This window comes from Callospermophilus lateralis, chromosome 2, assembly GCF_048772815.1.
Source record: "Callospermophilus lateralis isolate mCalLat2 chromosome 2, mCalLat2.hap1, whole genome shotgun sequence".
NCBI classification, from domain to species: domain Eukaryota; kingdom Metazoa; phylum Chordata; class Mammalia; order Rodentia; family Sciuridae; genus Callospermophilus; species Callospermophilus lateralis.
In genome coordinates, this window is record NC_135306.1 from 189,967,694 (window position 1) to 189,993,937 (window position 26,244).

At 59.7% G+C, this 26,244-nt stretch overlaps 1 protein-coding gene across 1 annotated transcript in view; it reads right to left on the reverse strand.

Moving 5' to 3' along the window:
• Positions 1-4,802: 4,802 nt before the first annotated feature.
• Alx4 (ALX homeobox 4) overlaps positions 4,803-26,244 on the reverse strand; it is a 37,217-nt gene continuing 15,775 nt past the window's right edge. Inside the window, exons 2-4 of the mRNA XM_076844353.1 lie at positions 12,511-12,821; positions 7,117-7,245; positions 4,803-5,132 (exon numbers count right to left, since the gene is read on the reverse strand). Of these exons, the coding sequence (XP_076700468.1) occupies positions 4,803-5,132; positions 7,117-7,245; positions 12,511-12,821 (770 nt within the window). The remainder of the gene's footprint in view (positions 5,133-7,116; positions 7,246-12,510; positions 12,822-26,244) is intronic.

Below are 26,244 nucleotides of genomic sequence, written 5' to 3' on the forward strand. Positions count from 1 at the left end.
TGAGCCCTAATATGTGACAGCTGTCATCTTTATTAAACAAGTTTCCAGGCCCACCTGAAACCCAGCGGCTGCAGTGAATATGAATGTACTCCCCACAGGGACCAAATCTAAGGTGCGGCTCCAAGAAGAACGTTAGCTGGAAGGAGAGGCTGAGGAGGGGTTTCCTGTGGCACTCGCAGCTGGGAAGTCCTGGTCCTTCTGTCACCATGCCACATCAACTTATAAAAGACCCTGCACGTAGATAAGCTACTAAACCTGCTCAAGTTGGGGAACAAGACAGGGGCAGGGCCATTCCACCTTCAGGTGGGGGAACTGAGAGTTGGCTAGTTTGGTTTAAAACAAAAACCGGCTCCCTGCCTCACAGAGAGAGGCCAACTGCCCCTCCGAGTCACTTGGTGCAGGAGCCGCAGCAGGAACTGGGTCCTTCTCTGCTTCATCTTTTTTCTTTAGAGCCTGATTTTAAAAACTCCATTCCTACAGGAAAGTCCCCTCTGCCACAAAGTCGCAGGGCCCGGCTGGGGCCTGCCACTCCAGGAGGCCTGACTGTCCTCTTGGTGCCTAGCAGCAGGACCTCCAAGCCCTGGCTCCTCTCCTGCTTCCAGAACAAGCGTGGAAACAGTGGCACCGTGTCATCCGGGACACAGAGTGCTGCTCAGGGGACCTTCCAGGCGTGTTCTGCGCTGCGCGCACCCGAGACGCCCCGGAGGGGGGTCAGAAGCTGCCGCCAAGACCCCTTCCGCTGCCTGAGAGGTGCCCCTGCCCCCGCAAGCTGTGCAAGGGAGGAGGGGGTCGCAGACCCTCGCGGGCCACGTACCCCTTTGTGCAGGAGCATCAGCCGCCACCTGTTGTTAATCTAGCCTGGTAATCCATTCTGCACTGTGTCAGCAGTTCAAAAGGGCACTGTTAGTATTTTTTGCCGACTTCAATTAATGTGAGATTTCAGAGGCTCCTCTGATCACATTTCATCTGTCACAAGTCAGGAACAAAACACAGATTCCAGTTGAGAGGAGGAAGGAGAAGGAGTTTATTGCAAACAACAACATCCAAACAGTCTGGGCTGTGCCCAACAAGGGGGTGCTGGGCGCATCCGGCTGTCCCCACTCTGTGGTGCCCCTCACCTCAGCCTCTAAGTCCCCTTCTCGCCCAGTTCCTCCCCTCCCCAGAATATGTAAGTGCAATAACTTACTTTAAAAGGCAAGAACACTTCTTTTAATATTTGCTATAATGTAGATACATGTGGTATAGGCAGTGAAACTTTATGGAACGGACCTCATTTTTTTTTTTACATTTTTCTGAATTTTAATGTATTTTTAATATATATTCTTAATATTCCACCCCAGGCCATTAAGCTACAGGAAAAGTTGCATTTATACGGGGTTAAAATATCTTACAATGAGAACAGTAAGTACTGGTTGAGGCTCTGGTTCTTTTAGCACTCGGCTCTCCCCAACCACGGCAAACAGATCAGACGCTGAAAACCGTCCTTCAAAATCAGTAGTATCAAGACCTAGCTCTGTGTGAGAGTGGGGGGCACAGACAGGACCGGGAGGGCAGGAAAGTCGGGTTCAATGCCATCGATATTGTCCAGTGGGGGCACCTTTCCTCCCTGCAGCATCCCTAATCCATGAAGCGGGGTCCATGTGACTTTTGGAAGTGGGGCATTTGTCCTCTTCTTTCAATTGTAGGATCGTGGTTTATTATCCTGGGGGCCAGTTCGCCACCATCCTCCCCCAGCCGGGCCTGTCTGCCTTTGCGCCTGGTGGTCAGGGCCCTCCAACAGATCGGAACCGGGGGCCACCGATGTCTCTCAGAGAGGGTCTCCCCAGGTGCAGCCCGAGTGAGCGCCGCAACGCAGGACGCATGGTGGTTCTCCTGGAAGTGTTCCTTGTCTCTCCGGCCAAATTGGGGAAGTGGGGCACTGGAGCTGGGTCCAGCGTGGTCACAGAGGCATGTGCGGAGGACGCCCTCAGCTCTTGTGCTCCTGCCCCCAGCCGTGTCTTTGAACTAACCCGGCCGCCATGCTTCCCAAAGCTGGAGCATGGTTGAGAGAGCAGAGAATCAAGTACAGTTAAAAGAACTCAAGGGGAGGTTTGAAAGCCCACGTCCTGGAAGTGCCACGTCACCCCTCTCGGCACCCCAGCTCTCTGGCCCAGGCCCTGGAGGAAGGGCCCAGGGTGGTAGCAGCACCTCAGGAGGAGCCTCGGAGGACGAGCCACGCGCCCTGCTGGGGAGGCTGCCCGAGCAGCTGCCACCTACCTGTGACTTCATCTCTAAGTGGCCGTCTCTATGGAGACGTTGGGCAATAGCCAAAGGACATCCTCCCCTCTCCCAGCGGAGTGGCTTAGCAGCGAACCCTGGAGCAGGTAGAGCTCCCCTGGCCCTCCTGCAGGAGACGCGGCTCCTGAGGAAGCCAGTGCCCAGTCTGCCAGCCGGCTTGGCACCTCGGGGCCGCTGCGGGGACCCTGCGGGGACCCAGCTGGGAAAGGGCCAGTCCCCGCAGTTCTCTCCTGGAGAACTCGGCTGCCCAGGAGATGCAGTGGGGCATCAGGGAGCTCCACATGGCCCTGGCCACCTGGCTCCAGGGCCCTCTCTTTCACGTGGTCCCAGTTACTTCTCCACTTAGGCCCGGGTCACTCTTCTCTGGGTGCAAGGACCATAGTGACTGAGGGTGTCTGGACTTCCTCTCCACCCAGAGGCTGTGGGGTCTTAGAGTGGTTAGATGGACTCTGGAGGGCCGGGACAGGCTCACGGGACAGCCCTGGGGGAGATGCACAGGGCCACTGCCCACCCGCATGTTTACTCATCGACACTTCCTGGCTGCGGCGGAGGGCAGGCGGCCATAGCCACAGAGCCTCTTCCTAATAGGGGCTTTTTCTTCTTCGGGGTTGAAGTTTGCCTGGCTCGGATCTAGCTTGGCCAAAAAGCAGACACAAGAGGACTGAATGCCAGAGGCCCTTTCTGGAAGAATCCACCAAGAGTCCTGTTCCCCTGCTCCTGGTACCCATTCTCTCCCAGGGGAGAAAACAGCTGTGGTGGAACGTACTCCCATGGCCCTCCCCAGCCACCAGAGCACTAAGAAGGAGCAGGGGACCACCCCAGCCATGAGCTGTCCTCTCCTGAGCAAGATTCTGGGGAGAAGGAGTTATTTCCGTGGACCTCAGAACTGAGAAAGGATCCCGAGAGTCACTCCAAGATCCCCCAACACTTGAAACTCCGAAAGCCAAGGCTCGAGGAACATTTCACGCACTGTCCCAGACCCTGGTCACCTCTCCAAGGTGAAGGGACAGCTGTGGTTTAGAGTGGTCTGACTCTTCCCAGGGGAAACCCAAGCCAGATCCTCCCCTGGGTCTGGAGCAGGCGGGGACACAGGGGAAGAGACTGCCACCCTCCCTGCACCTCAGAGAAGGTGGCAGCCCTGGGGCTCTTGCTCCCATGCCCAGTCCCGCCCAGCCCCACCGGGCTCATGCTGCCTCGGACCCTGGCCTGGTGGCCGGCCCTCCTTGTTGACAGGTAGCAAGCACAAAGACTCAGGCTTTTCCCAGGGAGGGTGTGACCGCCTCAGGGACCTGCCTCAGGCACGGTCACTGTGACACAAGCTCCGGAGGACTGCCACCAAGCCCTGGCTGTGGGGGGGGGCAAGTCAGGCAGACAGGGAGCCCCCTTCCTGCAGGCAGGAAGCCTGGCTTCAGGAGGGCTCCTGCCACGTGAAGTGCCACCTGCCAGGGAAGGTTCTGGACAGGTGCGCTCCTGCAGCAGAGGGCGTGGTTAGTCTGAGGATGGAAGGTCACTTGCCTGGAGGTCCAGCAGAGAGAGCCACCGTGGGCCTAAAACCTAGCTTACTGTTCCGGGTTGTAGGTCCTTCCACTCCAGGACCCTGCTGAGCAGCCCCGTGAGTGACCAGGGCAAGGTGAGGAAAGGACGAGCACCAGATCCTCCTGCGGGGCCCTAGGGAGGGGCAGCACTGACCGGTGGGGAGTGGAACAGCCCAGGACCCTCACTGTGATGATGGCCATCCGGCAGCACAGAGGAAGGGCTGCAGAGCCCCTGCCCCACCCGGCGCTTCCCCGTGCCCTACCTTCCTCCCTCCAGCACCATGGGGACCCCTGGGTCTACTCCTCAGCCCCCCAGACCTGACTCTCCCCTGCAGTGTCCACCAGAGGCAGCTTGTCCCTTGCGGAGGCTGGCATGCATCTCCCCTGGCCAGGCCAGGCCACCCCCTGGCGGCCGGTGATGCTGGATGGCAGCAGGGTCCTTCCATCCCCTTCCCATCCCCAGGGGTGGCCAGCGCGGGTGGATCCTGGGTCTTGAAGTGGGGTTCCGTGTGCGTTCAGGGAGGGGAAGGGCCAGCAGGTGGGGGCAGGAGCCAACTCTGCAGGGTGGCCTCAAATGCACAACCATCGGCCTGGTGACCAGTGGACCCCACAGAAAAGGGAAGAGTGGACAAGCCCCGGCCGACGCTCTGGTCTGGAGGGGACTTAGTTGGATTCCAGGTCACTCTGGGCAGGGAGCAGGAGGAGAGGGCCTTCCGTTTACAATGGACGCCAAGCTGCAAAACGTGGCCCCTGGCTTCCTCGCTGCCTTGGTGGGGCGCAGAGGGCCACCTCAGGGCCGGGCGGGCTGGCCTGCTGCCCCTCCCTCCCAGCAGTCCGCAGGGCCTCAGACTCGGGGTGGCTGAAAGTGCTGAGGGTCAGGCCCCTGGGCCAGGCCAGGTTCCTAGGTGGGAGGCTGGGGGCCTGGAAAGCTTGGGCGGAGCCAGGGCCCCGAGGTGGGGGAGGGCACGGGGCCGGACGGGAGGGGCCCTGTCATGTGGCCCAGGAGATGGCCGCACTGTGCTCCTTGGCCTTCATGCGCAGCGCCGCGATGCTCGAGGTCTTGCGGTCCGGCTCGCCATTGAGCTCATAGCCGTTGAGGCCCGGGCTGAGGCCGGCCGCTCCGAACAGGCTGCCCATGTGCGTCTGGCCCACGTGGCTGCCAGCCCCAGAGACACTCAGGAAGTCGGTGACACCGCTGGCCCCAGAGCCAGGGGGATGGGCGTGAGGGGACATGCAGGCAGGCACCGGGTCACAGGGGACCACACAGGCCGGCACCGGCGAGGCAGCCCCATTGTTGCTGATCCAGGACGGGTTCTGAATCTGGAGAGAGCGCAGGAGAGGAGTCAGGGCTGGCTGGAGGGTCCCTCCAGCCACCTCTCCTCCTCATGGTCCCAGGTCACAAAGGACCCATGCTGGAGCGTCTAACCTTGAGGGACACCAGCTGCCCTGTGGGTGGGGGGGTGTGCTTTGGCTCTCAGCAGAAGCTCTAAGGTGGTCAGCGGAAGGCTGAGCTGATTTCAGCAACTGCGTCAGTCACCTCTGACCCTCCCGCAGGCCTAGGAGGTGAGCTGACCTGGGCTCAGAGTGCCTGGCGTCAGGAACGCAGGCTCTGGGCTCCCCAGCTGTGGCGGAGGCAGAGGCCTAAGCCAACCCAGGCTGGGAGGGGCAGCCTCAGGTGTGGACAGACAGGGCCACGGCTGGATGTCCCCGAGCCCGGGGAGGGGTGTGAGCTGGACACCTCATCTCCCATCAGCACACTGTGACCCCCCCAGTCCCACTCGCGTGTCCACCTTCCCCTGGCCTCTAAGCGTTTTCCAGGAAGCAGATCTGGGGTGCGGAGGACCAGCTTTGAGGAGCGGGCTGTGCGCCCCGCAGCCACACGCTTGCATTCTTGCTGGCCTCAGCAGGCTTCGGCTGGCCTGCCCTCTCCCTCCTGTGGACACACTGCGGGGAGCTGGACCCGGATCCCACAGGGTGTTCGAAGGACATCAAGGAGTGCCTGCAGAGTAGCCATGCTGCCCCGCCCTGTGTGCCCAGGAAGTGGGCTGGTTGGTCCCCGTCGGAGAAGCAATCTGGGCCTGGGGCTTGGGGGGCTGCAGGTGAGAGATGAGCAGCGCCCGTGTGGGCTTCCCCCTCCAGCCCCGAGCGCAGATGGCAGCGATCAAGCCCAACAGCCAGGGCTGGAGCTTCCTCCTCCCAGGACAGTGGGAGGCTGGGTTAGGGCGGGAGGGCGGTGAGAGGGGGAAGAAAGAATGCAGAGGGGCCCCGGCAGGTGGTGCCCACAGGAGACACAGCATTCCTCAGCCTCACTCCAGGCCTGACCCCTGCCCCCGCCCCATGAATCCTGGGCTGTGGCAGGAGGTGTGGAGCTGGACAGGTGGGAGCCGGAGATCAGCGGCCAGCAGAACACAGGGAGGAGGAAAGGGTCTTAGGAGCACCTGTGCCACGGCTGGCTGGGAGACGGGGCTGGGGATGGGGCGAGACTTGGGGCTGAGCTGGAGGCCTGCAGGAGGGAAGAGCCCTCTGCCAGACAGGTGGAGGGTGTCAGGAGTGGACTCGGCCAAAAATACATCAGTGCAAGTGTCCTGGGTGCCTAGCTTCACTAGAAATGCTTCTGGTCCCTTGTCACCTCACTGAGGACTCTGCGGACCCTGGCTCAGGTCTGGCTCACAGACATCCAGGAAGGCGGCTTGGGAGTGTCAGGGGCAAAGGGGTCATGGGCCTGGAGGGCCAAGTCCATGCCCAGCAAGCTCCTCTGGGAAGCTATAACCCCAAGGTGCCTTGGCATCATCTAGGTTTGACCTATGGAAGCCTGACAAGGGGACGGAGGCAGAGTCTTTCATCTTGCCCCATTTACAGGGAAGAACCTGAGGCTGGAGAGCTGGGGACCTCAAGAAATGGGCAGGACGTGGGCCTGGGAAGGACTGTGGTCCCGGCGCTCAGAGTCCCATGGGGGTCCCAGCCTGGCCATAAGCCCTCCAGATTTTAGAAGCCCCTTTGCTAGGGATGCTCTGAAGACAGCTGAGGCCTGGAGGCCCCTGGCCTTCCACTTGCCTTAGTCCCTCTGCCCGTAGAAAGAGTGGCCAATGAAGCAGAGGAGAAGCCGCTCTCACGCCCCCACCTCCCCTCCCCGAAGCCAGCCACTCGTGATGACACCAGGCAGAAACAGCTCTGGGCGCCACACAGCAGACAAATTGGCATACACCTGGGAGGGGACTGAAGGCAAGCTAGAGCCCGAGTGCCACCCCAGGCCCCAGGCTCTCCCCAAGGGCACCCCCCTCACCAGGGCCTGGTGAGGCCTCACCTGCGCGTAGTTCTCAGCCCGGGTGAGGAGGGGCAGCTCGTAGGCCGTGGAGAAGTGGGTCCGCACCTGCTGCATCTGCCCAAAGCGCTCCCTCTTCCTCCACTTGGCCCTCCGGTTCTGGAACCAGACCTGCAGGACAGGAGTGCCGCAGCGTCAGGCCCACCCGGAGCCCCAGTCCTAGGGCAGTGTTCCCCAAGCCGCACCTGTCGCAGGGCATGTGTTGGGCTCACAGAACCACAGATGAACTGCCTCCGTGTGTCCTCCAGAGCTCATGATCTAGAAACATCTTCCCTGAGCCAGGAACCCCATTTGTCTACGCTCTAGAGCAGGCCAATGTCACACACAGGAAACGAGTCCCGGTCATCTTAGCAGTCACCTAACCAGCCCCTACAAGGGTGCTGCCGGCTCTGCAGTGCGCCAGGCTTCCTGGGAGAACAGCTAAAGGCCTCACACACCCCTCTAGAACTCCCTTCCAGAAAGACAGAGTTTGGGCGAAGCTCTCCACAAAGCCCGCGGCTCCCAGGCGCCGTCGGCCCAGATCCAGCTCCCGCCTCCCTGCTGCCTCGGGGCTGGGAACGGTCTCCCAGCTCAGAAGTTGCCCGTGTTACTATAGGTGAGGCCCTGGGGGTACGGGGGTCCTGTGGGAAGCTGTCGGGAGGCCCCTGGGAGACAGCACTGGGCCTGGAAAGAGGGAAGCCCTGACCTGAGCCGAGGACAGCGAGACATGTCCAGGAGGCCTGAGGAGGCCAGTCTGGGGGACGTGGTGGAAGGGGAGGCGCAGAGCTAGGGTCGCATTGTGGGGGCCTCAATGCCAAGGGAGGGCTCTGTCCTCCATGCCATCCACGGTGGCCATTGCGAAATCTGTGCCGAGGGGCCTGGCTGGAGGAGAGGCCCTGGCTAGGTGCATGGGCTGGTGCTGGGACTGAGCGGCCGGTCCTGTTCCGCGGCGGGAGCCTTTCTGGCAGGCCGAGCGCCTTCTCCAGGCTCATGGCCAAGGGCTCACCTTGGGGCTGGCTACCTCTGGCCTTGACTGTGATGGAGGAGTCGGGGGACAGAGGAGGGAGAGGGAGCGAGGGGAGGACTCGGCTTCTGGCCGGGTGGCTTCAGGCCTGGGCGCTCCCCCAAGGGAGCTGTCTGCCAGCCTGCTGCGCCCTGCCAGCCGGCACTTCACAGGCTCAGATGCAAGAGGGCTGCCCCGCAGTGCACCGCCAGAGGGACAGGAACATGGCCTCGCCAAGCTCTCCCAGCCCTGGCCTCCCAGGAACCTGGCTTTCATGAGGGACCAGGTGGACACCCTCCCCACCCACTGGGACGGAGGCGGCTGCGGCCCTAGAGCTGCCTCTCCAACCCTCTGCTGGGAGCCCCGGAGCTTCCCAGGAACCACTGAGGGGCTCCCCTGGCGCTACCTGGCTGCCCAGGGTCTAATGTGGTGGCACCCAGCAGGGCCTACCTGGCCACCTGCTCGGCTCCTCCCTCTGTGGAGCAGGACCTGTCAGTGTGGCCAGGACAGTGTCCCTGAGAGCACAGGGCCCACAGGAGCCTGCAGTCAGCCCTAGCGGGTTCCTGGCCCTCCTCGCTGCCTCCTGCTCGTGGAGGAGTCACTGAGGGGGGATGTGTGTCTTGGTTAGTGGGGGCAGGGCAGGGCGCAGGATGGCGCTTCCTGCTCCAGAGCACTTCCCCTTCCTAATCCCACGTCCACGTGTGTGCTCCCGAGAGCGTCCGCGCGCGTGCACACACACGCACACGCACACACAGCACCCTTCCTGTGACCTCCCCGAAGACCAGCCCCCTCCTGGGCTTGGGGTCTCAGGCCTGGCCCTGGAGCCCCCGGGGCCTCTCTTCCTCCTGGAGCCTGGGTCCAGGCCCAGGCCGCCCACTGGGAGCCAGGGGCACGCGGGTCTCCTCTCAGCGATGCTGAAACGGGATCCCCTTTATCAGTGGCTGGGTGGGGGCGGGGCAGGATGGGAGAATGAATCAGAGGAGCTTGTTTTCATTTCATGTTTAATTTCCTGCAGGCTGAGCTCAGCCTTTCCGCTGCTTCCTCAGCCTCCCAGGGTTTTCTGGGGAGAGCTGGGGGAGGGGACCCTCCGGAGCATGGAGATCTATGGCTCTTTCTTTCCATGGGGGGGTGGGGGTGGGGGGGCAGAGGCAGGGGCCCTTTATGGCGCTGCCTCCCCTGGTGTCTCTGGGCTCGGGTCCCCTGGGCCTTGGGAATGTGGGGGAGGGTGGTGTCACCGCGGGCCCTGGAATGGAGGAAGCATAGGAGGGTGTGGAGGGAAGAGGGTGTCTGGTGTCTGGCAAAGGGGTCCACAGTCGCCCGGGGTGGAGTGTGGGGCCTTGGGGGCCGAGAGCCGGGGAGGGGTGGGGCGAGGCCCAGGGTTTTTCTGAGGACTAAGGCAGGGCTGGTGGGAGGGGGCGTTGTGTGGGGGCAGGGCCCGGGAGCAGGCCTGGCCCCTCCTCAGTGCTCCTTGACCCCAGGTGAGGCCAGATCAAGGCTACCCCAGGTTGGCAGGCGGGCTCCACGTCCTACCATGCCCTGGGCGGTGAGGGGCCTCTGGCCTCGGGGCTCACCTTCTCCCCTGGCCTGCAGCTGGGCCTCTGCCTCACAGGCCTGTCCCCTCTGGGCAGCAGACAGGCGGAGAGCCCACCGTGCTCCGAGTCACTCTCCCATCCTGATCGTCGCGCCCAGGACCACCCGGGGCTGGCCCACTCAGCACGGGCCTCTCCCAAGGACCAGGCTGTGCAGGGACCAACTGTCTTGGCGGAGGCCTGGTAACCGCAGCCCATCTGGGGCCAGGGCGGGTGGCTGGGGCGGGGAGGCTCCTCTTATTGTCTTCAGACACACCAGCTGCGGAGACTGGAATCCCAGACAGCAGAGAGAGGCCCTCCAGCCCCTGGAGCAGGGCCAGGCCCAGCTTCTTCCCAGGAAAAGTCCATCCTGGGACCCTGAGGCCCTCTTCCCACCGCCACGCCACGCCACGCCACGCCACGCCAGGCACCGGCTCACCACCAGCTGAGAGGGGCTGCAGAGGAGGCCTGGGGTTCCATCACAGCCCCAGGGCCCTCCAGGCTCAGAGTGCAGCCCAGAGGTCTGACGCACATGGCGATCCCACCCACCCTGCTGCCTGTGCACAAAGAAGAGCCTCAGAACAATCTGGCTTGAGTCCTGGGACAGCAAAGTCAAGGAACCCAGGACGAGAAGGCGGGAGTGCCACTGGGTCACTCTTCACCTTAGACCCTCTCTTCCCGCCTCTGTGTCTTCCTTCTCTATCAAATAAGAAGGTCAAGGGATCCTTTCCAGAACCACCATTCGGTATCCCATCATCTTCCCGTTAGAGGGTAAGCTAGGCCACATCAGACTTTCTCTTTCTGCTTTGGCTGCCAGGAAGCTCACAATTCTTGCTTAATGCCAACTGTGAGCCTTAGCCAAGGTATTTGAGATAATTACCTCCTGTTTCAGGACACCATTCTTTATCTTAGATCAAAGTGAGAAATCTTTAACTGTTCGACTCTGTTCTGAAAGGAGGCCTATGTATGTGTATGCAGGAAGAATATTCCATCTGCAGTGTACGGCGGTGGCTAAAACATGCTCTGTGAGCCCAGGGTGTCTCTGTGCCTCCTGGGGAATGGGCTGTCCTTCTTTAGGAAGCCCAGGTGCAACACACACGCACACGCACACGCAGGCACACACGTGCTGAAGTGAAGGAGAGCTGGCTGAACCCACCCCACAGCACCTGTGGGGCCTCCTGACAGGGGCGTCCTCTCACCTACCCAAGCAGCTGTCCCCAGTCCATCAGCTGCAGCTGAGGCCGGGTTCTGGGTGGGGCTCCTACCACAGCCATGCAGGTGAGGGCTCTGAGAGGCAGCAAAGCCCAGGCCACCTGCCCCCCATTCACATAGGCTCCACCACGTGACACCAGAGTCACTCGGAGTGGCCGCAGCCTGGGGAGCACAGCTCCATTGGTACCTGCTGGACATTGTGCATGGAAAGTCTCTGGTCTAGATCTCCGATGCCTTCCTTGGCCTGATCCTACAGCACGTGGTTGGCGTCGGGAGCTCTCACGAGCCTTAGAGCCACCCTGCTAAAGATTCTCCCATGGCCCAGTGCCTGGGGCCTGTGGAGGGGCACAGGGGTCTCGGGGGTCCATACAGCTGGGCGGCACTGGGCTGCACTGATTAAAGAGAAAGATCCTCTTTGCACTCGGGCTGCTGATTTTTCTCACCCTCTGGAGGGGAAAATCGCCATGTGACAATTGTGTCTGCCATAGTTAAAGTGGTGCAGGGATGGAATTCAGGGGCACTGTACCACTGAGCCACAGCCCAGTCCTTTTGATTTTATTTATTCATTCATTTGTTTGTCTTGTTTTGAGACAGGGTCTTGCTAAGCTGCTTAGGGTCTCACTAAATTGCTGAGGTTGGCCTCAAACTTGGGATCTTCCTGCCTCAGCCTCCTGAATTGCTGGGATTACAGACGCGTGCCACCGCACCAGGCTCGCGCCTGCGTTTTCTAACATGCTCTGGCTGGGGAAACAGCCTGTGTGTGAGATTTATTTTGTGTTACACCAAAGCTCGAACTACAGCCCGCGATTTTCGCCACTTGTTTGAGGCTATTGAGAGCACTTCACTTTTAGGTCTTTCTTTGCCATGACCTCACGCGGGGAAGGGGACACATCTCTTCTCAGAGGCCGATTGCTCTGCAGATGTCTGGATCTTGCCCCCGTGGCTCTGAGTTCAACCTGGCCCCGTTGGTGGGGACGCAGATGACCAAGTAAGAGATTCAGGTTCTAGGGGAGGAGCTTAAATGAATCGCTTAAGCCGCTCATCAGTTCTGTAAAGATCAAGTGGACGGTGGGGCAGGGCGGCCTGGTGTGGCGGGGCGGCCTGGTGTGGCGTGTGTGTGAGGCCGAGGTGGCTGGGTTGTGTGGAATGTGTTGGTCTAGTTGTGTGGCGGAGCTGTGTTGTGTGGGCTGGTGGGGTTTCTGGAGCTGGGCGGTGGCGGGGCCTACTGCATGGCCATGAGGGCCGGGGACACTCAGAGAGGTGTGTGGCCTTGGGACCTGTCAGAGGCAGGAGGAGGCAGCCACCCAGGCGTGGGGAAGACCTGGGCTGTTCTCTGCTTCTGCCGTGGGTTGCCGTGGACGCCTGTGTTTCCCAGGCCTCCCAGAGCTGGGGTGGCCACCCTGCTCCTTCTCATAGGGATCTGGGCTCCAGGCAGCGGGCTCCTACCCCTCCGCTGCGGCCCTGCTTCTTTTGCCCCCTCCACAGCAGAGGGGCCTGTACTGACGTGGCTGGGCACACGGTGCCGGCGAGCCCCAGCCTCTGAGGGGTGGCCTCTGGGCACAGGAGGCCATGGCCCCAGCCCCTGCTCAGGGCCCCGCCCGGGGCCCCACTGACCTGCACGCGCGCCTCGGTGAGGTCCGTCCTCATGGCCAGCTGCTCCCGCGCGTACACGTCGGGGTAGTGGGTCTTCTGGAAGACCTTCTCCAGCTCCTCCAGCTGGTAGCTGGTGAAGGTGGTGCGGTTCCGCCGCTTCTTGCCCTTGTTGCTCTCTGAGTCCGCCTTCTCCAGCGGGCTGGGGAGGTCGGAGCTGGCCCGGTCCTGGGGCCCCTTGACCCCAGCCTCCTTCACACTGAGGTAGCTGCTGTCCATGCCCACGGCGTCAGAGTCGGGGGGCAACTCTGGCTCCCCCAGGGAGCTCTCTTTGGCTGAGGGAGAGGAAACGAGGTCAGACAGTGGCCGAGTCAAGCCGGAGGGGAGGGGAGCTGTCCCCGCAGTCCCCCTCTCACAGGAGACGCGGGTTCTAACCTCCGCTCACCATTGACGTGCCCTGAGGCCTTGAGCAAGCCCCTCCCTCCTGAAGCCCAGTGTCACCTGGCTCTGAGCTGGCCCATCTGGCCTGTGGCGTGACTCCCCCTCCTCCCCTGGAGGGATCCCTGGGCGGGACACCATGGGCATGGAGGGTCAGGCCGGTGCCCTAGCCTCCGGGGGAGTGGAACCCAGCAGCCATGTCTGGCCCCTGGGCTTTGCGGGCACCAGGAGAGGCGTCACCAGGGCAGCCTGGTCTCATCTGAGGTTCAAAGACGTTATGGAGCGTCTGCCCCGGACGTCAGTCCCCGGACGTCAGTGCTGCGGTCCAATGCCCTTACCCCGCCCCAGCCTCACCACCTGCCCACAGGGCCTTTCTTCCTTGGGAGTGGACACAACTGAGACACGGGCCTCTCTTCCTTTCCAAGCCATGTCCTGCTCGCTGTGACTGAGGCTGTCCAGCATCATCCACCAGAGGCCAACCTCTGGGCCTGGGGGACTGAACACAGCTGGGAGCCTCCGCCTGGTGACCCAGGGGGTCTCCCGTGGCCAATCCCCAGAAGCTCAGGGCCGGGTGGAGCTGGGCCAAGCCCTGCAGGTCAAGGATGAGGAGACGGAGGCCGGGCTGGGGCAGGGGGCAGCGGGGAGTACAGAGAGCAGCAGTCCACATCCAGGGGCCTGGTCATGTCCCAGGGGGCACAGTTGCCTCGTGGCAGGGTGTAGGGTGTGGGCCCTGGGGCCAGGGTTCGAATCCCACACCTGCAACTCCAGCCCTGTGCTCCCGACAACCTCCATGCCTCGGCCTCCCCCTCTGTAAATGGGTCTTCCCCACGGTGGCCGTGAGAACCGAGGGGCTCTCAGCACAGGGCTGGCCACTCGGGCTCTTGCCGTGGTCGATTCCCGTTGCTGGTCTGGACTTGCAAGCCCACTGTCCCAGTTGGCACCAGAGGACCGCAGCCCTGTGAAGTCCTGGGAGGAGCAGACCCAGGGCACAGGGGCCTGCACAAATTCCCTGGGGGACAGAGATGGGGCGTCTGGGCAGGTGGGCGAGAGGCCCGCTCTAGCCACAGTCCCCTGTCTTGGGGCAAGCGAACCGGCTGAGTGCCACAATGTGCACAGCTGATCAGACGCGCGTGAGGGGCGCATCTGAAACTCCACGTGCGCCTGCTCAGATGATTGGCACACGCACGCGCTGTGGGGATGAGCAGCGCCCTGCGACCCTCAAGTCACGCTCTCCTTCTGCAGTGGGCGTCCCAGGTCCACTCCCCCCGTCCCCGAGGGCGAGGTGTCACTCACTCTCAGTCCTGGCTCTGGGTGCAGCGGGGCAGCCGAGAGGGACATTTTACCTCTGTCCCCTGCTGTCTCCGTGGCATTGAGGAAAATCGGGCAGAGGTGACTGCCCAGAGTAGGTCTGGGGACAGTTTCGGAGGCCATGCCTGGCCCCATATAGAAACCACGGGGATGGTGAGGGCCTGGAGCATCACACATGACACCCTGTGAGCCCAGGCACACCAGCTGACCACGGACCGGTGACAGCATCATGTAAACTGCAGCTGGCAGCGGGGCTGGGAGCTTTCAGCACAGATATCTATCTTCTTGGCAGACAAATAAATTTTATGTTTTGGGTTTTTTTTAAGGAAAGAAATCCCACCCAGCCTCACCAAAAATAAACATCTCCGTTATGCAACTTCCTGAGGCCAGACGGGGGGGGGCGGGGTGGCCCCCGTCCCTCCTGCCCTCCTGCTGCTCCCAGGCCCCAGCCTGTAACCCCAGGGACCCCCGCAGTCTTCTCTGGATCAACCTGGGATGGCGACCACCCCACACAGTGGGGGCTGTGGCCAGGCAGGGCAGCTCCGTCTCAGAGAAGCCAGGGCGCGTGGGACCAACCCCAACCCCGGTTTAACCTGAGGGAGACCCAGGCTGGACAGCGGGTGGGACCTGCCCGGGTCATCCGCAGGCACCCCCTCTCAGCCCAGGACGGCCTGCTTTCTACCCTGTGGGCCCCATTCCCAGGGAGGCCGGGAGAGGAGAAGGAATGCAGGGCCTCAGGGATCCTGGGGACCTGCTCTGGCCGTCCTGGGGGCTGAGGGAATGGGCACAGCCTGAGAAGCCCCGCAGGGAGCTGGCTCTTGATGCAGAAGGTCCACCTCCACAGTGAGAAACAAGGACCCAGCTTTGCCCATCTCTGGCTCCCCACTGAGGCCAGGTGAGTGGGAGAGCAGGGGCCACGCACGAAGACCCCCAGCCTAGGGCCATCCTGCCTGTGACTTCAGAGGGTGCCTTCGACTCTGGGGGTCTCATCTTTACGTCAGCGGGCAGACCCACGCGGAGAGCGAAGGACCAGCAGGGGTGGCTGGCCCTGCTGCAGCCCGCGGGGCGCCTCCTGCCTGGTTCACCATGGGGTGGGGGGGCAGGGGCCTGGGCGGAGGGACAGGAGGATTCCCGGAGGCTGAGGCTTCTGGCTTCTGGAGGAAGATGGAAGAAATCCCTCCACACTGGAGCTTTTGAGTACTAGTCACTCGCTTAAATCCTGAGGCTGAGTCTCCAGTTTACACGGTAAAGAAAAGCTCCTCCACATTCTGCAGCCCCCCACCTGCTCCGTCGACAAGCCACGGCTCTCCCGATGCGGGGCCTCAGATCCCAAGCTGGGGGCTTCCACCTCGGCCTCCGCCACCGCAGCATCGCCACAGGTGCTGTCCCTCAGCTCGGGTGACGGGGGCTGTCTGACCCCAGGACAGGTGGACCTCGTGCCCTCAGAACCGCCCGTCTCCGAGGCCTGCAGTCTGCTCGTTGCTCCTGGTCCTTCCCAACAGCCACGTGGATGCGGTTGCCCCTCCGCAGGCTGCCCTCCTCCGGGCTCCTGTTTTTCATGTGGCTCTGAGCCCAGGGAGGCCATTTGAGACAGGTGCATGATGGGGACGAGGTGGGCAGCATGCTGGGCCCCAACAGGAAGCCAGCAGGTTGCTCTCAATTAAATAATCTGGAGGGTCTGGCTGGACAACCAGCCTGGGCCTGGCGCTGCTCAGAATCCAGCCTCACTGCCCTCAGGATGGCCACTGAGAACAGAGACCCTGCCACTCAGGCCCGGTTACTCCTGACCAGAGACCACTGGCCTCTTGGCCCGCCATGACCCCTGCCTGGAACACCCCTCTTTTCCAGTTGAACTCCAACATCCAATGATGCCCCCACTCCTCCTCCTCCAGGAAGCCCTCCCGGAATGCACAGCCCCTGTCCCCAGCTCACCTCTCCAGTGACTGCCTATGCTTGCTGACTAGTGTCTAACCCAGCCTCACTGTCCAGCTCTGTCTACAGAATAACAGTTCCTTGAGGACACAGCCATCTTGTTCATCTGTCCCTTCTCTGCCCAGGGCTTTAGTGTAGGGTGGGGCAGCAGCAGAGTTGCAGTGAGAGGCTGCCTAACAATCAATGAACGATTTCTAACAAGAAACCTTACCAGGCTCTTGCTCTGCCCAGCTGTCTTTGTGCACCCACTGTGTGCTGGCCCCCTATAGCACATGCGCAGAAAGTATTAACCTCGCAAATGAAGGAATCAGTTCATCCTGCTACATGGAGAGAATAAAGCAGACCAGACACGTTAAAAAGAGGCATGAAGAAATGCATGTCACTGTCCAGGGTTCATAGCCTGTGGCAGATGACTGAGGGACAGCGGGAAGAAGAAGGACCAACACAGGTCTCCGGGGGACATGAGCAGGAAAGGAGAAGGGCCAGGGAGGAAGGAGAAGCAGGAGGTGGAGTCCCAGCAAGGTGTGGTGGTGCACGCCTAGAATCCCAGCAGCCTGGGAGGCTGAGGCAGGAGGATCACAGGGTCGAAGTCAGCCTCAGCAACTTAGTGAGGTGCTAAGCACTCAGTGAGATCCCAACTCTAAATAAAATATTAAAAAGGGCTGGGGATGTGGCTCAGTGGTGGACTGCTCCTGTTCAACCTCAGATACCAAAAAAAAAAAAAAAAGAGAGAGAGAGAGAGAGAGAGAGAGAGTGAGAGAGAGTGTCCGGAGTCCCGGGGGAGGCAGCACCCTGCAGTGGAGGGAAGCACCCAGGGCACTCGCTTGCCCAGCTGCCAGGGAGCCTTCTCCAGGCCCAGGCCCTGCACAGGAGCAGGCTAAACAGTACCAGGGCCCGCCTGGGTCCAAGGCACTATCCATGGGCTGCCTTCTTGGGACCCTGGGCAGCAGCCTCACATGGACCCCAGACCTGCTGGCCACTGTGCCCAGGGCTGGGAGGGGCCTGGTGGGGCTCTTCCCAGGTGGTGGGGCCAGGCAATGTAACCCCAGTGGGCAGCTTCCCCAGTGTGAGTCTGGAAAAAGCTCCTGACTGCTGAGAGGAATCAAGTCAGGGCGCATGGGTGACCCCAAATGCGAGGCCTGCCAGGCACATACCCGGGTGGCCTCACGTTAACTCGGTGGACCCCTCTGATGAGCATGTGCCCAGCTCTCACTGTTCCCCAGGAGCCGCAGGCGGGGCCTCCCTCCTCGGGCTCCTCTGGGGACACCCAGGCCCACACCACCGAGCCCCCTGTTTCCAGGCCACCTGGCCCTGGCTGGTGGGTTACAGCTCGATGGAGGAGCGTCCCCCTCCCCTTAGCCACACCGGCTCGTCTTTGTTCAACCCAACATCATTCAATCTAGGGAGCCCTTTTGTTAGGGTGCGTTTCTACAGTCGTTTGGCGAGTTGGGGGTGCTAGGAGTTCTAGTGGCATTTTTCTTGAATGTGCACCCCAGGTCGTGAGGTGCAGGAAAGAAGGGCCAGGGAGGAAGGAGAAGCGGGAGGTGGAGTCTGCTGTCGGGGTGGGTGTGGGGACACAGGTGCTCTGCTGGCACATGGGTCTGTGGAGTGTGCTCGGGGCCGGGGTCTAGCCTGGGCACAGGAGTGGTGCCTTGCGCGTGCGCAGTTGTGTGTGGGCGTGGTCAAGGGCTACCTGCACAGGCCTGGGCGGGCGGGGGAGAGGGGTGGCATGGCGTGTGCGGCTGCGCACTGGCCGTGCCGGGCCAGGGTTACCGGGTCCGAGTAATTTTATCCCCCTTGGTTTTGCTCACATCTGTTTCCCCTCCAAACACCTGCCTTGTGGGGGACACGCCGCTCCCCGCTGTTCTGGGCTGGAAGCCCCGTGGCCAGGCCAGCCGCTCGGAAGGTGACACCACACCTGTCACCAACCCCCACCCCACCAAAGCCCTAAGGAAAGTCAGGCACCAGAGGAGGCTGCGGGGATACAAGGACCAAAGGGAATGAGGTGTCCCGGCGCAAGGACACCAGGGAAACGAGGAATGGAGCTGGAGTCTAATTAGGACGCATTTTTTTAGCATAGTAATAAATAAAGGTGGGAAGACTATTTGAATCTCCAGAGAAGATACACAGGTGGCGAGCAGGTGTGGAAACGGAGTCCACGTCGTTATCCACTGTGGAAAGCCCAGGGAGACCTCCTGCAGCCGACCGTGGAAACAGGGAAACCTGTGCCCTAAGTCAGAGAGTGCGGCCACCTGGGACCTCAGACCCGCAGCGGGGAAAACAGTCTGCAGAATTCAGCCGACACAACCCGCAGTCCCACTCCCCGGCCTCCATCCTAGAGTAATGAAGCCCCAGCGCAGCTTTGTTCATGGTCACCCCAAACGGAAACGCACAAGTGCCACCGTGGGGATCTGGAATGGCCCCGAAACCATGTGTGACAGTTTGGTCCTCAGCTTGGTACTTTTGGAAAGTGGTAGAACCTTTCTTTTTTTTTTTAATTTCCATGTTTTTGTTGGTGCATCATAGTTGTACATGGTGGCGTCTGTTGTTACGTGTCTCACACGCACACAACCTAACCTATAACTTGGCCAGTGACATTCCCAGTATTTCCCCCTTTCCTCCTCTCCTCCCTCTTCCTTGTCTCCTTCCTCTACTCCACTGATCCCCCTCCATATTCATGGGACCCCCCACCACATATCTTTTTCCTCTCTAGTTTCCACAAGAGAGAGCACATAAGACCCTTGACTTTCTGAGTTTGGCTTATTTTATTTAACACAATGGTCTCAAGTTCCATCCATTTTCCTGCAAAATAATGACACAATTTCATTCTTTTTATGGTTGAGTAGAACATCACTGTGTTTCTAAACCACATTTTCTTTATCCCCTCATCTGTTGGTGGACCCTAGGCTGGTTCCATAGTTTGGCTGCTATAAACAAGGGTATGCGTAAGTCACTGTGGCACGATGACCTTAATTCTTGAGAATAAATACCAAGGAGTGGTACAGCTGGGTCATATGGTGCTTCTGTGCCCAGTCTTTTGAGGAAACGCCGTACTGATTTCCATAGTTGTACCCATTTACAGTCCCACCAACAGGGCACAGTGCTCCTTTTTCGCCACACCCTCTCCAGCATTTATTATTGTGTTCTTCATGACTGCCATTCTGACTGGTGTGAGATGAAATCTTAGTGTAGTTTTGATTTGCACTGGAAAGTGGTAGAGCCTTTAAGAGGTGGGGATAGTGGAGGTCATAGGTCACTGGTGTCATACCCTTGAATGGGATTGTGGGATGCCAGTTTCCTCTGGCTCTTTATTTTCCAGTTGCCATGAAGTGAGAATGTCCCTCTGCTTCATGCTCCTGCCATGATGCTCAGCCTCACAACAGGCCCAAGGCAACAGGGTGGCCAATTGATCATAGACTGAAACCTTTAAAACTGAGCCAAAATTAACTTTTCCTCTTTTTAGGTTGATAATCTCAGGTATTTTGTTATAGTAACAGAAAGCTGACTAATACACCAAGTGTCCTTAAGCAGGTGAATGGATAAGCAGGCTGTGGAACATACATGTGTGGAATACTACTCAGAAAGAAAAGGAACCAACTACTGACACAAAGACACAGATGAACCTCAGAAGCAGCATTCTGGTTTATAAAAGACCCAGTTTCAAGGTTTACATAACATATGACTCCACTTAGTTACATAACATTCTAGTAAAAGCAGAATTACAAGTACAGAAAGCAGATCCCTGATGGCCAAGGGTTAAGAGTGAAGGTTGGTCTCCCCAGGGGTCCCACTGGGGTGATGGAACTATTCTGGACCCATGGTATTCTGTATCTTGATTGTGGTGGTGAGCACATAAATCTACCAACGTTATTGTTCGGTTTTTAAAAATGTAACTAAAAGTATGAAATCATGTTCAAATATATGAAGGAAAAACTAAATAAAATGTTTATATGCCTTCACCAGAAATCCCACATCTAGGAATTTATCCTGAAGAATTGATTCATTATGGGCGTAAAGAATTAATAGAGAAATTTCATCATGGGTCCTTTTAGTATATAAACACCTGACGTCAGCTGAAGTAGGCAGCAGTAGGAACGGCTAAATACAGCAGGACCTTCCCATAAGTGGAAGACCTTTCCGGATATTCTCTATTCTGCACGTTTCTTTCTTGGTATTAACGTGACTCACTGTGCATTTCCTTGGGCTCTTTGTCTGTTCTCCCTCCCTCCCACGACAGGGGGTCTGGGTGGATGTGCCCTCCTTCCCTCTGTCTGATCTCAGCATGGAGCTGACCTTACCCTACGGCTCTGAAGTGCTGGAGAGATGCTTGGCTCCTGTTAAGTGAATCTCATTCTGACAAGAAAGTGGGGAGGATGTGGAGTAGCCGTCCTTAGAAAATACTAGAAGTTTCCAGAAATAGGAATATGGGTCAACTTTGCCCCCACTCCCGCCTTATACTCTGGTCTGAATTTGTTTTCTGCTTGTTCTTCTGAGAACAGGTTTGGCCATGACCTGAAGGTGCTACCAGAGTCCCTGGGGCTGGGGCCTGTGCTGATTGGTGCTGGGCTCTGTGACGAGGGACCAGGGAGTAAGCCAGGACCAGTGGGTGGAGGGAGGTCAGGGCAGCTGTGGAGAAAGGCCCCTTTTGGGGTGGGGTGGCCACTGTCCTCACAGAGTGGGCACTGGTGGCTCTGGGCTCGGGTTCAAGTCCAGACAACCTGCCGGCTCCTCCTCCTTCAGGCTCAGCACAGCCAGGGGGAGGGCGACTTCCTGATCTTGCTGCCTCCCGCGGGGAGGCCCTGTTAGGAGGCCAAGGACAATACACTTCCAAACAGACAGCGAACACTTTATTCTTTTTTTAAATATAAGAATATGCCCGAGATTGCAGGGAAAACACTTTAAAATGATTTATTCTGTATGTGACACTCATAGTCACTGGAGATTCCTGGATTTATTGTCATTTGTTTGCTTTTTCCTAAAATTGTCAGCCCCACAAATCAGGCCCACTTCTGCATCCAGGGCCCTGCAGGGGAGGCCGGCCCCTCCTGCCTCCGCCCAGCTCCCCTCCCCCTGCCTCCCCCCAGCTCCCCACACTCCCCCCTGGCCCCCTGCACTGCAGGAAGCCTCAGGCCTCCACAGATCTGTAGCCACCTACCTCCTGCCAGGTACGTCCTTCTCCCCTTGTGTGTGACTAGCTACTGTCCTTCTCCTTCACTCTCACTTTCGTGGCTTTAATTTCTTTTCCACTACAAGTAGCAATCTGTGTTCTATAAGAAAGTTTTAAAAAATCAAGACAAGCCAAGAGAAGCCAGGCACAAGGCGCACACCTGTGATCCCACCCGCTACGGAGGCCGAGGCAGGAGAATCGTAAGTTTGAGGCCAGCCACAGCAATTTAGCAAGACCCTGTCTCAAAACAAAACATAAAAAGGAATAGGGATGTAGCTTGGGGGTAAAATGCCCCTAGATTCGGCCCCTAGCAGCACACACACATACACAGGACAAGCCAAGAAAAGAAATCAATCTCTCTCTCTCTCTCTCTCTCTCACACACACACACACACACACACACACACACACAACACATTTTTGTGAAAGTTCCTTTTAAGCTAACACTGTTCCACCATAGGAAGCAACTATTTTATTATCCACTCAGTCCTCTACTGACCACGAGGAATCAGAACAAGCCTGTGACGGACGTCCGTGTGGTTGATCTCTGTTCAGTCCTGGACATGGCCTGAGAAGCAGCTCTAAGAACCAGAACTCGCGAGTTGAGCCGTGGGCCCCTCGTCAGACCCACTACCCTACAGAGGTGCGCCCACGTCCTCAGCTACCCACACTGCGTCCTCCCTCTTCAGGGCCAGTACCAGGCCTTACGGTGTTTTCTAAATGTTGGCAACTGTGACATCTCATCTTAGTCTGTGCTTATTTATCATCACTATGGCAAGAGCTTTTAGTTTTTGTATTTCCTCTCCTGTGCCAAGGGTCACCCTGCTTCTTCCCTGACCCCAGGGCCAGGCTCACCTCCAAACACTGAACTCCCTGCTCTCTGGCGCTGGCTGGGGGCCTGGGCCTGGCGTGAGCAGGTGCTGGGGACACAGCCAGAGAATTAGGGTAAGCGACTGAGCACGCCTGCCTGGGAGCACAGTCCCTGGGTCCCCTTCTGCCCGTGGTAGCACGGGGCCAGCCCTCGTGCCCTGCTGAAGGGGGCAAGGACACCTACAGGAGAGGACGCTAGGCCCCAGGGCTGGGCTCCAGACCCAGGAGGGCCTTGGTCTGCAGCCCATGCCTGTTGGGGGGGCTCCTGCATGGGAGTGGGAAAGGACCTGAACCACAGGCCACAGGGGGGCCATGAAGGCCTGGAGGTGACCCTGGGCACACCTCTTGGCCTGTTTCCTCCTCAGTTCAATAGTAGGGGGAAGAAAGGGCTAGGGAGGGGCACAGCTGCAGGAAGCCAGACCTGGGGAGCAGCACTGTGCTGGCTGCCCACCCACAGGCTGGTTCCCTGGCCCCTGCCTTAGGGTTCTAGGACCCAAGTCCCCACCTGGCAAGACCGAGCTGCAGTGGCTCACAGTGGCCACCAGGAGGCACTGCAGTTCTAACAAAGTGTTCCCAGGTGAGGTTCCCAGAGGTCTGGTGGGGGATCCAGGTCCTACCTGGAAGGATGTGCCAGCCAGAAGCTCTTCAGCCCTCTACACCTCTGCACTATCCCAGGTCCACGAGGGACACAGAGAGATGTCCTCTCCAGGCCCTGGCCTCCCCTGGTTCTCAGGGGCTCCTTTCAGCACCCTCACATCTCCCTCAGGGTGGCCTCGTTGTTCAGTTGGGCAGCCGGAGGCTCTGAGAGACCCTCACCCTGTGTCAATGTCAGCTGAGTGACTGGCCTGAGACGACCCCTTCCTGGAGACCCTGGGGACTTCTGGGCCTCCAGTGGCCCTGGTGCACAGTAGGTGTTCAGGCAATGCAAGCACTCCCTGAGACACCCCCCTGGTGGTGGCCTGTGGCTTTCCATGTGGCCAGGAGGAAGGGAGGAGAGTCCGGAGGAACCTCTAGACTCCTCTCAGGTGCCTCTGGATTGGCCCCACCTGTCCCATCTTCACGGCGGCCCTGGTGAAACAACCTACTGTGTGAGACCAATGTCCTTGACCACAGGATCCCCAGCCCACGGCTGTGTCCTGTTTTAGAACCAACACGATCAGGCGACACGACTGTACCTTTGAGCTCTTTGCAATGGTGTGTTTGCAACTTAGTCTTCAGTCGTTCAGAAAAACAGAGCTCCTCCCTGGGTGCAGACACCCTCAACATACGTGAACATTCGCCCGCAGAGAGGCCGTGAGGTGCAGGGAGCGCAAATAGGGAGAAACGTCACCACGTGCGGAATCAGCGCGAGGGGCTCCTGGGGTTTGTTGGACTCAACTGATGACTTTTCCCAAAGTGAAATCAGATCAAAGTAGAAAGTTTTTAAATAGCGTTTGTGAGCCAGTGGCAGGAACCCCCTTACCCAGGCCTTGTGCTCACTGGGACGCGCTGGGCTGGCTGGGCCACCGCGCCCAGGGCCACCGCGCCCAGGGCCACCGTGCACAGGGCCACCGAGCACAGGGCCACGTGCACGGGCCGACACTTGTAGTCGGATTCCCAAGCCTGAGGCCTGCTCTGGGCACACCTGCGCCCCCAGCCCTCGCAAAGCCCTCCCTTCAGTTCGGCTCAGACCTGGTGACCGCAGCGGCTCGTTAGCCAAGGCCGAGCGGCTGGCGGAACTTAAAAGTAAAAAAGTCCTTTGATTTTGAGTTCCCTGTCATTTCAGTTCTTCTAACTTGTCAGAACGAGGCAGGTGTCCTCGTACCCCATAAAGTGCTGGAGCGGTGCCTCGGGCTCAGCCTGCCCAGGCGCCCATGGCCTGCTCCGTCCTCATCCTGCCCAGAATTCCTCTCCCGCCCTGTGCCCTGCCTCATTCAGTCACTCTCCAAGGTCCCCCTAGGAGCCATGGCCTGGTGGAGGGGACAGAGGTGTAACCAGCACTGTCAAGTGCTGTGGGGTCCCAGGGCAGGAGCGCAGTGCCCCCCTGGACCCAGGGCACAGGATGAGCCGGTGCCCGATTCCGGTTGAAAAAGTCAGAAGAGGCTCTTGCACTCAGTGTCCAAACCAAGGAGGACCCCGCTCGGTGGCCCACGCCCGGCATCCCAGCAGCTGAGGAGGCAGAGGCAGGAGGATGGTGAGTTCAAAGCCAGCCTCAGCAACTCGGCTCTCCAAGTAAAACACAAACAGGGCTGGGGATGGGGCTCAGTGACCAAGTGCCCCTGAGTTCAAACCTGGTACCAAAACAAAGCCACCCAGGAGACGAGGCAAGGCTTGTGGCTTTTGATGGTAAAAGAATACACCACGCCCAGCCCCAGACGGTGCAGGTCCTGAGTGACCAGTGAGAGGCCACAGCCGGGCTGGGGAGGGGGCTTCTCTCCAGCCAGAGCCGATGACAATAACAGTGTCGTCCTTGGAACGTGTGCCCATCCACCCTCCATATTATTTGGCCCCCGCAGGCCCATGAGGCCAGTAGGGTTCACCCCCAATCCTCAATGGAGAACCCAAGGCCGTTCTCCAGAACGACGTCCCCGATCGGGAGCAGCAGGGGCTGGGATTTGAACCTGTCCTGCCCCCGGCTCTCCAGGGGGTGGAGTGACCTCTTTCACGTGTAGACAGCCCTTGGAGGGACCAAGGGAGGTCCCCCCTGTCCCAGGGGACACAGTGGAGCCACAGGAACAATTTCTGTCTCAGTGGATGGATGCTGACTGAGCACCAGGGTCCCCAGGAGAAGCCCAAAGAACAGACACACAGACCACCTTCCGGAGCCGTGGGTGGGCAGGTCTGGTCCCCGCAGGGGACTGTCCACCCTGCTAGCTGCTGTTCTGGGGCAGTGGGACCTGTCCCAGCTCCCCATGGCTCAAGGTGGCCCTGGTCTTGAGACACGAGCTCTGTCTCCATCTTGTGTGGCTGGACAAGAACCCGGCACCTACAGGGAGGGACGCTGGCTGGGCCACCACCCAAGAAGCAAAAAAGCCTCCTGCCCTGTTCTGTCACCCCAACGGTAAGCCCCGCCCCCAGGCTTAGGGACCACCCTGGGCCACCTCCTCCCCCTCCAGGCAGGACGAGGACCCCACGGTCCCACAGCCTGGCAGAGGCAGGACTGGGACTAAACCCCCGTGTCCCCCTCCAGCCTTACGGCCTGCGTGTCCATTGTCCCCTCCACTGCCACCCGACTGGGGAGTCAGAGCAGGGCCCTAAGCATCCCTCCCCTAATCCAACCCGAGTTGCCCCTGATAGGAAAAGAGCCTGCATCCCGTTACCTCTTGGGGACACTGGGATGTCACTTTCCGTCCCAGGTCAGGCGGGACAGAGGGTCTTGTGTCCTGGGCAAGGTGAGCTGAAGGCTGGGCAGTGTGGGGAGCGGGAGGGCCTGGGTGGGCCTGGCTCTGCCCCTCGCTGGCTCCTGTCCTTCATCTGTCACTCCCACAACACTTCTAGAGCCCACCACAGGCTGGCCAGCCAGGCGGTGGGGACAGAGCTCAGGGACACAGCGCTCCCTTCCACACCGGCCTCGGTCAGCAGATAGTGGCTGGACGCAGAGAGCAGAGCAGAGCAGGAATCCAGGCCCAGCCTCGGGCTGGGGCTGTGTTCCCAGGGATGTCCCCAGTGGGGAGGCCACTGTGTGGGGGGGCCGTCCCCTCTCTGCTCAGTCTGCACTTCACACAGGAAGTGGGCAGACTCAGGGAGATGACCCAGCTGCTCCCACGCCACCATGTGGCTCTGCCACCACGGGGCATCCTTGGGCAGGTGACCTGGCCTTTGGGTGCCTCGGCCTCCTCATCTGTGGAGTAAGGCTGGGAACTTCCTGGGTGGCTGCAGGTGAGCGAAGCAGAGGACCTGGACGCCCACCCCTGTTCAGCTTCCCGGCAAGAGGCGCCTCGCGGGCCTGAGTGTGACTGTCATCTGGGGACAAGTTGGGCTGGCAGTAAGAGTGACGGCAGAGTCACCTGCCCGCAGGGTCCCCCACCCTGGGCCCTTCCCCGCACAGTCGCTCTTCAGTTCCAG